The sequence below is a fragment of the Malaclemys terrapin genome, chromosome 11 (assembly GCF_027887155.1).
Source record: "Malaclemys terrapin pileata isolate rMalTer1 chromosome 11, rMalTer1.hap1, whole genome shotgun sequence".
Classification (NCBI taxonomy): domain Eukaryota; kingdom Metazoa; phylum Chordata; order Testudines; family Emydidae; genus Malaclemys; species Malaclemys terrapin.
Window position 1 is genome coordinate 59,214,174 of NC_071515.1, and position 13,788 is coordinate 59,227,961.

The 13,788-nt window shown below is 37.0% G+C and overlaps 1 protein-coding gene across 1 annotated transcript in view; it reads left to right on the forward strand.

Annotated features, from left to right (window-relative positions):
- The window catches only part of LRP1B (LDL receptor related protein 1B), a 1,255,163-nt gene that overhangs the window by 815,017 nt on the left and 426,358 nt on the right, over window positions 1-13,788 (forward strand). Inside the window, exon 32 of the mRNA XM_054044441.1 lies at window positions 8,563-8,712. Coding sequence (XP_053900416.1) covers window positions 8,563-8,712 — 150 coding nt within the window. The remainder of the gene's footprint in view (window positions 1-8,562; window positions 8,713-13,788) is intronic.

Consider the following 13,788-nt stretch of genomic DNA (forward strand, 5'->3'; position numbering starts at 1 on the left):
AATAGAAGTTCATCATAATCTTATCAAAACAGTAAACTTGCATTTTATGAGTTTGTACTGCTACAGAGTGAGTAATTGAAGCCTTCAGGCAGTTTTGGCTGAATAACTTTGTTCCTTTTAAGTAGAAAGCAGCATTCCAAGCAATCCATTGTTAAACTAAACATTCCCAATTACTATTTATTGCTCAGTTTCAGTTGTACTAAGTGCTCAGAGCTGTTTAGACTTGGATTTTAATTCACTAATTGGAGCTATTTTCATATTTAAATCAAAATTCACACTAGGCAAATATATCTCCAAGTATATTAAAATCAAACTTGTATTTGTCAGCCAATTGTCCAATATAGAACTCCCCTCTCCAATTTTGCTACCTGCTGAATTATTAATTTATTCTAATTTTAATTTCAATCAGTTGTTTATGGGTACAACCATTAAGACCATCATTAGAATGTTAAGAGGACAGAATGTCCAGAGAATGATAAACTCATGTATGAATGGATTACCATGGGGAGAGGAAGGTTATTTACAAAAAAAGTCTTGAATTTATTGCCTAATGGGTGGTGGGTTCAAGTTGCATGAAGGTGCAGATTGGTGCAGGAACGGCTAACATTCTTCCAAACAATATTTCACCAGGATGGTGGCATAATTAAATTGATCCATATGGTTGGTTTTCATAAATAAAATTGGTTTTAAATTAGATAACAAATGTTCTCTGTTATTTCCTGTTTACTAGATCTCCAGAATCATCTTATCTAAGTTGTTGTAAAGATTGCCAAAGAATGTCCTTCTTAATGGGGATAATGCACACATGCAGAAATCCAAAATATTCTCATTTCCAAATGAAAGCATTTTCCTTTGAGAGAGTTTTGTGGTACACCACACATTCAGTTTTATGGTACACCACACACTAAGTGTGTGTGTGTGGGTGAGGGGTGTCATTGTAAAAACTCAAGTTTTGTATTTATTTGTGGGTACAGCCATACCGGAGGGGGAAATTCAACCCCAAAAAAGAGCAGGGAGTATTTACTTCCCCTCCTCCTTGGGTTATTCTACTGAGGACAGCAGTTTTTATTTGCAGCTGGAACAAAGGTTACCTGAGAGATGTGCTGATTCTGCACATCTCTCTAGCAATCATCTAGCACTCACTCCTCTGTCAGACCTATCCACTTTGTGGGCTGTGTATACACACTCCAAGACTTCCACTGCACTGTAGTCCTGTCCATGATGTGAGACAGAACTATGCAGCAGAGTCAGACCCTGACCTTTTCTCACATTCTAGCACTGAAGGTCTGCAGCCTACATTTAAACACTCAACTACGCACTCTTTGGAGGTTAATGGTTATAGATAAAAAGAGGGGTCAGACACTCTGACATCAGTTAGACTTATTTTTTTAAGAGAAATATTGAAGAAAATTGATAAACACAGATCAGGAGTGGCAGATGTAGAAAATATTACAAATAATACAGATACCTTCCAATTCTACTGAAGAAGAAAAATGGAGAAAGAGAAAGCAAAACTAAAAGCAGGTGGGATGGGAGTATTGGCCACTATGAACACTCAGAAGCACCCAAGGAACAATTAGGTCCCCAGATTATGAATGTAGATAGTAAAACTAAAGCAAATCCCTCTATCAAAGAAGCTGAAATTAACTCTTATCTCCTGCAACTCTTGTTTCTCCAACTCATCACAATTACCTCTGTCTTTATATCAGTTGAATCACGACATCGGGGGGATCATCTAATATGTGATCTCTGGTAGATTGTGCAAGTCAGACCACTGTTCTGTCTAGATCTAAAGAAATGGAGACACAACTGAGAGTCATTAGCATACTTATAACACTACACACCAAATTATCTTCTTATATTCCCCTAGTAGTTTCATGTAGGCGTTGAACAGGAGGGATGATAGAATAGGAATCATGTGGCACTTCACATAATTACACAATCATCTTAACCTTCTCTATGAGTCTTCTGAAAGAAAGAAAGATGGATTCAATTCAACATAACTGTTTAGTGTTGACATAGTATGCAGTCCTTTCATCAACAGAGGGTGTAAGAGAATCAGAAAGGACCTGACATGTTTCTACAATACACTAAACTCCTTCCATGGGCACAGGAAGAGAAATTTCTGAAGAGATAACATACTACACAGGACTAAAACCAGATGAGCCAAGAAAATATGGTCAGAGATGCATCACTGACACTTCTAGCTGAACTGTGAGAGAAGCTGTGACTGAATGCTTTCTTAGGAAAGCAGGAGTGCGGGAGAAAGAAGGCTATGAGAGGATAGTTGGTCTTGCGGTAAAAGCACTAGACTGGGACTTGTGATCTGGGTTCTGTTCCTGCCCTTCAAAGTTCTTTCTGAGCACCCTACATGAAGTATATATTGGTTTTGGAGTAGCTCCATAATAGAAAATAGCCTCTGACAGGCAGCTAAAGTCTATAGATATGCATTTTTGAAAGGAGACTTTCATGGGGAAACTAATAATGGATGTGAGTAGGAGAACTACCACTCCAAATCCCTTAAGCAGAACATTAGAGGGTTTACCAAAAGGATATTTGAATTTTCAGGGCCTTCTCTATAGACCCGAGTCTGTGTTCCTGAAGATTCTTCAGGAGCTGTCATCTGCAGAAACTCAGCAAATTTCTGGCTGACAGAGGCTTTGTCCAAGATCTAGGCTTGGTCTGGCATCATCTTTCTTTTATGCTGCCATTTTTAGTATCTTCAGGGTATCTTCTTACTCTTCGGCTTTGGCAGTTTTAGCTATGGGGGGAGGGAATAGGTATGAGTTAGACACTCTGATACATGGTAATGAGTATAGTATAAATATCTAAGTTGGCTAGTTAGAGGGTCCTTGAGGCTACAGTAGTAGTCTGCAAACCTTCTGTTTCATGGAAGTGATCAGTGTCATTTATAATTTCTATGCTGTCAAGTATCAGGGGGTAGCTGTGTTAGTCTGTATCCACAAAAACAACAAGGAGTCCGGTGGCACCTTACAGACTAACAGATTTATTTGGGCATAAGCTTTCATGGGTAAAAAAAACACTTCTTCAGATGCATGGAGTGAAAATTACAGATGCAGGCATTATATAATGACACATTACTCTGTCCCCATATCTACTCTAGTGACTCCATCAGAGAACCCAAACACATCAGCCACACCATCAGGGGCTCATTCACCTGCATGTCTACTAATGTTATATATGCCATCATGTGCCAGCAATGCCCCTCTGCTATGTACGTTGGCCAAACCGGACAGTCCCTATGTAAAAGAATAAGTGGACACAAATCGGACATCAGGAATGGTAACATACAAAAGCCAGTAGGAGAACACTTCAATCTTCCTGGACATTCTGTAACAGATTTTAAAGTAGCTATACTTCAACAAAAAAACTTCAGAAACAGATTTCAAAGAGAAACTGCAGAACTAAAATTCATTTGCAAATTTAACACCATTAATTTGGGCTTGAATAGGGACATGAACTGGGATTGGCTGGCTCATTACAAAAGCAGCTTTGCTTTTTCTGGAATTGACACCTCCTTATCTATTGTTGGGAGTGAACTACATCCACCCTGATCAAATTGGTCCTGTCAACACTGGTTGTTCACTTGTGAGGTAACTCCCTTCTCTTCATGTGTCATTATATAATGTCATTATGTAATTTTCACGCCGTGCATCTGAAGAAGTGTTTTTTACCCACGAAAGCTTATGCCCAAACAAATCTGTTAGTTTTTAAGATGCCACCGGATTCCTTGTAATTTCTATGCTGGCTTCCATATAATCATTATTTGCTGGTTTGCTAGCATAGTAGCCAAGTAGAAGATCTGTGAGGATACTTGACCCACTTTTAGTGTTCTCCTGTATCTCAGTAAACAAAATATGGGAACATATTTTTAGTTTATTGAAGTGGATCTCTTTGTGCCCTATTATACTGCCATTGGGGGTATGTGCATGTTGCTATATTTTGGGTGAGAAATAAACTCATTGGATTGTACTGTAGTTTACTATCTTATTATGAGGTTTCAGTAATCCCAAACTTTTTTCTTGTTCTTCCTCTGGGCTCCTGAACATTTATATTGCGACTATTTATACTGTATTCTGAAGCTGTCAGAATATACATTTTTATATAGAACTAAGATATAATCCAATCAAAACACCTGACCTTCTTTCCCTTGTTTTTATTTTTTGTGTGTGTTTTTTTGTTTTGTTTTTACTAGGTTTCCATCACACATGTTCTATTTTCCCTAACCTATACTGTATTTGAAGGTATTGGAAAAAAGTGGTAGTTGGAATTTTGCATTTCATAAAGAGTACATTAAAAATGTACATTGCTTATTTCTAGTAATATTCCTAATACATTTTATCTTCATTCATGTGTAAGGGTTACCACATTGGTGCATTATCACATATCAGGTCTGCATTTTCTCAAAAACATGTATCAGGATAAGGATAATGTGTTTCTTCCTATACTGAGGATTTATTTGGAAAATGAACCAAAATGGGGGAATTCTGTGGACTTTTAGATTGTTACATTGTTTAGATTTTACTTCATTTACCTTCAGTTAGTAATGTAGAGATTTCAGATGCCACCCAGACCTGCACACACACACACACACACACACACACACCCCCCTCACAGGAAAGAGTTCATTGCCAATTAACAGTCCAATTATAAACTTGTGAGACTTGAGAAATTAAGGCCACACCGTTGCTAACATAAGCAGATTTTACCAGCATATTTTTTTTTCCTCCAAATACATTTTCTACATGTATTACATGTCTTATACCATTTGGAAGGCATGATGTAGGGATGCAACCATCTACAACAGGGGTCGGCAACGTTCGGCATGTGGCTCACCAAGGTAAGCACCCTGGCGGGCCGGGCCAGTTTATTTACCTGCTGACGCGGCAGGTTCTGCCGATCGCAGCCCCCACTCACTGCGGTTCACCATCCCGGGCCAGTGGGGGCGGCGGGAAGCGAGGGATGTACTGGCCGCGGCTTCCTGCCGCCCCCATTGGCCCGGGATGGCAAACCGCGGCCAGTGGGGGCCGCGATCAGCCGAACCTGCCACGTTGCCGACCCCTGATATACAACAACAGTTCTTGAGCTGTAGAGCATGGACAGCAGTCTGTTGGCATTTGGATTATTTTATCAGTGCAGGCCTTGATTGTAACTAAACTGATTAAAATTATGAAGTCAGTTTTATATGCTAGGTCTTAAATTTCACAGATAAACAATTAGTAAATTTATTAATTCAGAAACTAGTGGTACTGTTAGAGATGGCTTCAAGTATTGTGGGGAGGGGGAGACAATCTGCATGGTTGGCTACTTTCGGAGCCTTATTGTCAATTTGGAGACCATGTACTCCAGGTATAGCTATACATTTTGTATCTGTGATTTGATGGCCAAAAGATATAGGGTGCTTCTGTTAGTTGCATTCGAGAAGGTAGAACTTTTAGGAGCAACTTATGACACTCTGATCCAATATTTCAGTTCAGCACTGAACTTCAGGGTGAGTTACAGCAGCCAGGAGCTGCTCTTAATTCTGCTCGCTGGCAATTGTCCCTCAACTGAGAAAACTTGGAGCACCTTGAACTCTGGCCACTCCCCTTTGTCACACTAAGTGCTAGGGGCAGTGAGGAGAGAGGCATAAGAACTGGTTATGTTGACTCTCACCGTGGATGCAACAGAAGTGGAGCAGGCCGGAGAATCTGACCCATAGTGCACCTCTGTCTAGTCCTCAAGCAAGGAACAGTCTCACAGGACGATTAGCATTAATTTCCATAACCACACTGAGAACATCAGATAATGTACATATCAATTAAATTAGTTTGTCCTGGGAGACAAACATCACCAGAACCTACTCATATTTCCATTTGATTATACTGAAAACTAACTTTCTGAGAGTCAATAGAAACTGCTGTTGCAGGACCATCTTATTTCTGCTACCTATGAGGTGTGCTATGCCTCACCCCACCCTCATATTCTTGGTCTCTTTATTAAACCATACCCTCCAATTCCTGTTCTGTTCACCAACATTTTAGCATATATTTTCACATCAAATGTATCAAAGACCCAGGGAATGATTTTCACAATTGCTCTGCTCTTTCTTTAAGTCAACTATCCATCATGGAGATGTGCTGCAATTACTATAAGATTGGAAACAGTCTCCTTGACTATCATCTCATATTTTTCACTTTGCCATATTTTTTTCTCTATTTCCATGATATAATTAGGTCTGGCAAGCATTTTATTTACTTCATCTGTTCAATATAACATTTTGCAAGTGTTTCTGTACATCCTGCCTTGACTGTCTAATTCTGGTTAATATTGAAGTAGAATTTTAATTAGTATTATAAACCTAGTAAGAAGTTTTGCTTTCTTGTTGGTTACAGTTCTAGTCTTTTAAGGGCCTCCAGTATTGTAAATATAATATTGTATGTACATGGGGGGAAAAATTAGGGCTGTCAAGCGATTAAAAAAAATTGTGATTAATCACATGATTAATCACACTGTTAAACAATAATAGAATACCATTTATTTAAAAACATTGGGATGTTTTCTGCATTTTCAAATATATTGATTTCAATTACAACACAATACAAAGGGTACAGTGCTCACTTTATATTTATTTTTGATTACAAGTATTTGCACAGTAAAAAACCAAAAGAATTAGTATTTTTCAATTCACCTACTACATGTACTGTATTGCAATCTCTTTATCATGAAAGTTGAACTTACACATGTACAATTATTTACAAAAAACTGCATTCAAAAATAAACAACATAAAATTTTAGATCCGGCAAGTCCACTCAGTCCTATTTCTTGTGCAGCCAATCACTCTGACAAACAAGTTTGTTTTCATTTGCAGGAGATAATGCTGCCCACTTTTTGTTTACAATATCACCTGAAAGTGAGAATAGGTGTTCTCATGGCACTGTTGTAGCTGTTGTCGCAAGATATATACATGTCAGATGCGCTAAAGATTCATATGTCCCTTAATACTTCAATCACTATTCCAGGGGATATGTGTCCATGCCAATGACGGGTTCTGCTGTATAACAGTCCAAGGCATGTGCATTTTCATTATCTGCCACCAGCAGAAGGTTGATTTTCTTTTTTGATGGTTTGAGTTCTGTAGTTTCCGCATCGTATTGTTGCTCTTTTAAGACTTCTGAAAGCATGCGCCACACCTCGTCCCTCTCAGATTTTGGAAGTCACTTCAAATTCTTAAACCTTGGGTCAAACACTGTATCTATCCTTAGAAATCTCACTTTGGTACCTTCTTTGCATTTTCTGAAATCTACAGTGAAAGTGTTCTTTAAGTGAACAACATGTGCTGGGTCATCTTCCAAGGCTGCTACAACATGAAATATATGGCAGAATGCAGGTAAAACAGAGCAGGGACAAAGAAATCTCCCCCAAGGAGTTCAGTCACAAATTTAATTAACACATAATTTTTTTAACGAGCATCATCAGCATGGAAGCATGTCCTTTGGAATAGTGGCCGAAACATGAAGGGGCATACAAATATTTAGTATATCTGGCACGTAAATACCTTGCGATGCCAGTGACAAAACTGCCATGCCACAGGCCTGTTCTCACTTTCTGGTGACATTGTAAATAAGAAGAGGACAGCATTATCTCTGGTAAATGCAAACAAACTTGTTTGTCTTAGTGATTGGTTGAACGAGAAGTAGTTCTGAAGTTTTACATTGTTTTGTTATGGAGTGCAGTTATGTAATTAAAAAGAAAATCTACATTTGTAAGTTGCACTTTTACGACCAAGAAATTGTACTACAGTCCTTGAATGAGATGAATTGAAAAATACTATTTCTTTTGTTTGTTGTTTTTACAGTGCAAATATTTGTAATCAAAAATAATATACACTTTGATTTCAGTTACAGCACAAAATTCAATATATATGAAAATGAAGAAAGACATCCAAAATATGTACTATATTTCAATTGCAATTGTTTTTTTTTAGTTAATCACATGAGTTAACTGCGATTAATCAACAGCCCTAAAAATAATGTAATTTCTGTTCCAGTTTTGAATACACAAGTGATTACAATGTTTTCCCTATTTTGTATTTTGGGGCATTTCCAAGCAATCCATTGTTAAACTAAACATTCCCAATTACAATTTATTGCTCAATTTCAGTTGTAGTAAGTGCTCAGAGCTGTTTATTGGGGTGTTTATTGGTAATTAATGACCTCTCCTAGGACCTCAGCTCATCCAGCTAGTTATTCACTCCCACAAAATGTTCTTCCGTCAGTCAGTCATAGATTAATTTATGTTTGTGAGGGGGAAATTTGAACAGAATTAAATCTATCTCAAAAAGCAAGCTATTTTTCACTGTAAATTGTCTATTTTATTATGCTTTCATCTTTACTATTGTAACGTACATTAAAACAAGAGAGCATTTTACATTTAGCTCTCTTAGTTACTGGCTCAAAATCTTTGAATTTGCTTTTCTTTGATAAAAATAGCCTAACACTGAATGAAAATTACATGTTAAGACACCACAATTATGTTTTAATTGTATAAATTAATTACAGGTCTATCGATAGATTATCTGGAGAACAAGCTTTATTGGATCAGTTCAGGAAATGGAACCATAAATAGATGCAACCTGGATGGTAGTAATTTAGAAATAATAGAGTCAATGAAAGAAGAATTAACAAAAGCCACAGCTTTAACCATCATGGGTAAGTGCTGGGGTACTATATTTCTTATTCTTTATATTGATTGGCTACTAATTAATCATGATGTGCAAAATGCTTGGAAAAGTTACTGCTGTACAAGTACAAGTAGTACACTTGAAATGAACTTCACCAGTGATTTTATATTAATTTTAGCTAAGTGGTTTCAGAGGTCATTGAAGTCTGAACTTAAGGTCTCTTACTATAAAGATATATATTTCTAAATGATTCAACATTCTGTATACATTTTAAAGCTTTGTATTGTTTTTTATTTTATTCAAACAGTATTATTTCACATCTACATTCCAAATTTATACTGCTATCCTTTGTTTTCCCTCAAAAAAACCCAACACCTAATGCAAAGATAAAAATAAAAAAAAGTTTTAAACTACCACTTAATTTTTTTATACTTAAGCCTAAACTGTCTTGTTTACCTCAATAAATATGTCTCCAGGGAGTCACATGCCTAGGTAGGCACGAATAGACTCCTTTTGAGCGGTGTCAAAAAGTACTGTGGAGAAGAGGGGGGGCTGAGGGTCTAAATAGCCTTGCCCCTAATAACAATTCTTTCCTCTCTCCCTAATAGATAAAGCTGCTTAGGGGCTTGTCTCCATACCTTTCTCTTCTGCACAATGCTTCCCTACAAGCTTAGAAATAATTAAACTACTTATCTTAGTGTTAACATTTGTTATTCTTAAAAAAATCCAGAAAAACAAACAAATATGTATTACATAAGTTTTTTTTTTCTTTTTCCTGTCTGTTGGCTCTTACTGCATGGTGGACTCTGAATTGGGGAAATAAGGATTTAAGAGTTTCTCTTGCTCTAACACATTTTCCTCCTCCAGTAAATATAAGCATTGTCTCTTTTGCCTGGGGAGGGGAGTACTGCAAAAAAAAGTAAAGTCTAAAAGAAAATGTCTAGGAAGGTTAGAAATGTGGTCAGAAATAACTACGTATGATTCAGTTCAAACTAAAACAAGGAATACCTGTGGGAGACATCTATTCAAAATATGGATATTTTTAAATGGGAGAGAAGTTCTTAAAGCAATACTGTGACAATTGCACAAGAGCTTGGATTGACAGTGGACAGCAAATTAGAAATGAGTTCTCAATGCGAAATGGTGACAATAAAACCTGTGAACCTTACTGTCAGTGATTTTTGTAAAGCAGTGAGGAGTGTGCAAGGAGACTTCAGTCCTCCCTGCAATTCCTGTGTGAAGGCTAGAGGCGGGCATTATCCCTTTGCTCTATGGAAGACAGAGACTTCTCCTGTCCTCCCCCAGGGGCAAACTGAGTCCCTTTTATGGTCATGGCCCCATCACCCTTCTTCATGAGCCCCCAAGTTGAACTTAAGGTCCAATTATTTAAGTCTTATATACTCTTAGGCATTTTAAACGTAAAGATATTTAACAGAAGCAGGACATTAACTAGAAAAGCTGAAAACTGAAAAAATCAAGGGAGCTGGGAGGTGGCACTAGAATACTGATGAGTACGGCTGGACTCTCCTGATGAATAGAATAATTTTCCTGCCCTGGGGGGGGAAAATCAAGACTTTTGTTTTGTTTTTCTGTTCTGCTTCAGAACAAAACAGATATTTTGAATTTTTTCACGTGAAAAAACAGAGAGAGAGAACACAACCCCACCCAGAATAGTAAATAGCCCACTGGAAGGTTTTTGAAAGATTTACAAATTTCTCCCTGTGTGCACCCCTCTGTCTCCAGTTGAGTTCATATAAATCAGTATTATTGGTTTTAGCTATGTGAAAATAGGTGTGTTTTAATAAAACTGATTTATGTTGGTATGTATAGAGATATTTGCCCAAACTTTCAGAGTCCTCCAAATACCTATCTATGTAAAAATTGTTTTAATTTTGTTTAATTGATTTAAATAGTTGATCTTATATTCAGTGTGGATTTTTTTTTTTTGCTTATGTTTATACATACATATAAAATAGTTGGCATTTAATTACTTATATTGAATAATAAATGAAGTATCAACTGAACTTGAGAGTTTTTGTCACAGCATAAATACATCACAATATTAATATGTTTCCACTGGCAATTTGCTAAAATAGGTTCAACACCTGAATAATATTTACATATTAAAATTTGTGTGCTGTGGAAATCAACTGAGGGGAAAAAAAGATCTTTGTGTATTTTAACTCTTGTCTTAAAGAGATGTTTAATGTATAATTTTACTGACTTGATTATAACTGAGATCTTTTGTATAAATCAATGCTAATGGAATACATATATTGTCTTTCCTTCAGAGAACTATAGGAGGTATATGATTGGAATAAGGATATTTGTTCATACTTTCACTGTGATATCCTCCTGGATTTTATATTTGCCTGAAGTCTGCAGTTGAGACTTTCAGTAATTGTTACAAGTATTGAGATCAAGAGAGTCAATGCTTTCAGATTAAAGGGTTTGTTGTTACTATCGGAATAGAAACGTTTCATGTTCTTCTTATTTTAAGAATTAATAGAGTGCAGTTAGTTCATGTTACCATGTGATACTTGCTGCTACATATTTTTTAAGTAAATTTCATACATATATATGCACCTTTCCAAAATAACATTTTTATGTTAATACTTCATCATTTTCTCAGTTAGTTAACTCTTTTGTCTGAGTGTCCAGAATTTTTTTTTAAAGCCCATGTTATGGTATTTGGCCTGATTTTTAAAGATATTGAGGCACTACTGTGTTCAGTGTTGCAATATCTGATTTAGGAGACTATGGCCTTGTCTACACTAATGCTGTAAATTGATCCAAGTTATGCTAGTTAAGTTACGTAAATTTCATAACTTAAGATAATGCAACTTACATAGACTTAAAGTGGTGTCTATGCCGCACTATGTCGACGGGAGACACTATCCCATCAACATAGCTTCCGCCTCTCATTGAAGTGGAGTACTGAAGTTGACGGGAGAGCACTCTCCCATTGATTTAGCTCGTCTTCACCAAACCTGCTAAAGCAACGTTGCTGCATTGATTGCTGTAGCGCTGATTTAGCCACATAATGAAGACAAGCTGTTAGTCTCATTTTCAAAAGGGATTTAGATACTTAGGAGCCTATATTCCATTTATTATCAATGGAGTACTCTTAAGGGATACTCACAAATGAACTCAGGCAGCTTAACTGCCACTTTAGTCACAGAATCAGGACCCACTGGGATTCTCAAAGCCCATGATCAACTGCGCCCGGAATTCCATAGGTACCTAAAATTGCTCAGTGCCTAAATTTTTGCAGTAAAAGTTCCCTGGGCCTGGCAAGCCACTGTAGCCTAATGGTTAGATAACTCACCCAGGATTTAAAAGACCCGGAATCTAGGCCCTCTGCTCTACTTATTTTTTAAAATTATTTTTCCACAGCTTCAGCAGGACAGATTGAAGAAGCTCCACATCACCCTTTTCTTGGCATCTCCAACTGGCTATTTTATGTGAGGAGCCAGCTAATGGCTAGATTTTATGAATCCTATTCTTGAGGCACTCCTCTCTCCCCTTTATGATTTTCTAGGTGCCTAAAAGCTATGTGTGCTGATGCTCAAAGTCCCCACATCTAAGTTTCTTTGTAAATCTAGCTCTAAAGTGTCTACATTACTTTTGAAAATGAGATTTAGTCTCATAAATCAATTAGATGTTGCAACACTGAGCGCACCAATGCCTAAATATCTTTAAAAATCTGGGCATTTGTCTCTACATGAGACAAAGCTGTGATATCCTGCAGTATGACTTCTATATTCACTTTCTAAAGGAAAATGAATTAACTGGTTGAGTTTTGTAGCTAGTGGCATATGCAGAGTACAATTAACTTGAAGTGAACAAATACACAGAGGCTTCAGTATACAATTCAGTGTACATTTTGTGTTTACTATTCAATTTTGCAATAGCATGCATGCTGGCTACTTTCTTAGGATGAAGATTGTGGTTTTTAATCAGTTTCTTAGATACAATATATCCAGGATTTAATGGAATTTTAATAATCTAAAATACTTTATTTCCAAATCTGAACCATATCAAAAAAGGAAGAGGAAAGAAATTAAGAAATGACAAACAATTATAATGATATGATATGCAAAGCATTATACAGTATGTCAAATAAAGTGTTCTAGACCAGGAAATAAAAGGAAACAATGGAATTGTATGACAGCTGTTTTAGCACTTACTTAGGATAGACTAGAGAATGCATCATGTAAGTCACAGAAATGATTATTTTAGTACATAGTTTTCTATCTGCTTCATGAATTTCCTTCACTATTTCTTCCTGTCTGCAAGAAACCTTTAGTGTGAACATAATAAAATATATCTAAACATTAACATGAAATGGAGATGGAATCTTCCCTTTGTAGAGGCTAAACCAGAATTTGTCAAAGACTAAACTGAGAACAGGTATGAATGATACATATGATTGTGATCCTTAAATTGGTGATGTTTCATTCATATTCACTGACACAAAACACTTTATTAACACACAGTTAAAGTTGCCTTTTCACAATGTCAGTTCAGCAAAACGCAAACCTATGAAAACCAGGATATAGAGTCAAGATACATGCCCATGCAACTTTAACTCTGCCCCTGGGAAGTAGCAATAGCCACAGGGAATTATTTGCATGCACAGCAGCTGAGCCTACATTCATTTTGTTCATTGTAGCTGTATTGAAAGGTGGAGGGATTTGTTGGAGCTGCTTCAAAGAGCTATGATTGTGTTATGGGGCAAACAGGGGATATGGGGTTTGTGCCACAGAGCAGATGTATGTGGGCCCTTCTTCCTGACCCCTATGTGTTTTATCAAAGGAAACCGGTACATGTGCACTTTGAGAGATCAGATATGCCTCATTTCAGTGCTGCATGGGGTAGGTTATGTCAGTATCAGGGCACAGAGATCTTATTGCCATGGAGATTGTCAGCAGTTGGGTGGAAGATTAATATAGGTTTAATGAAGGGTAATGAAAGTCTGTTAGACAGCATCACGTGCATAAGGATGAAGGGACTGTAGGAGGAGTTGAAGATGTTGTAAAAATTAACAGATGTGCTCTTTCTGTGGAGTAAGTGTAAGTGTTTGAGTGTAAGGCAGGTGTAG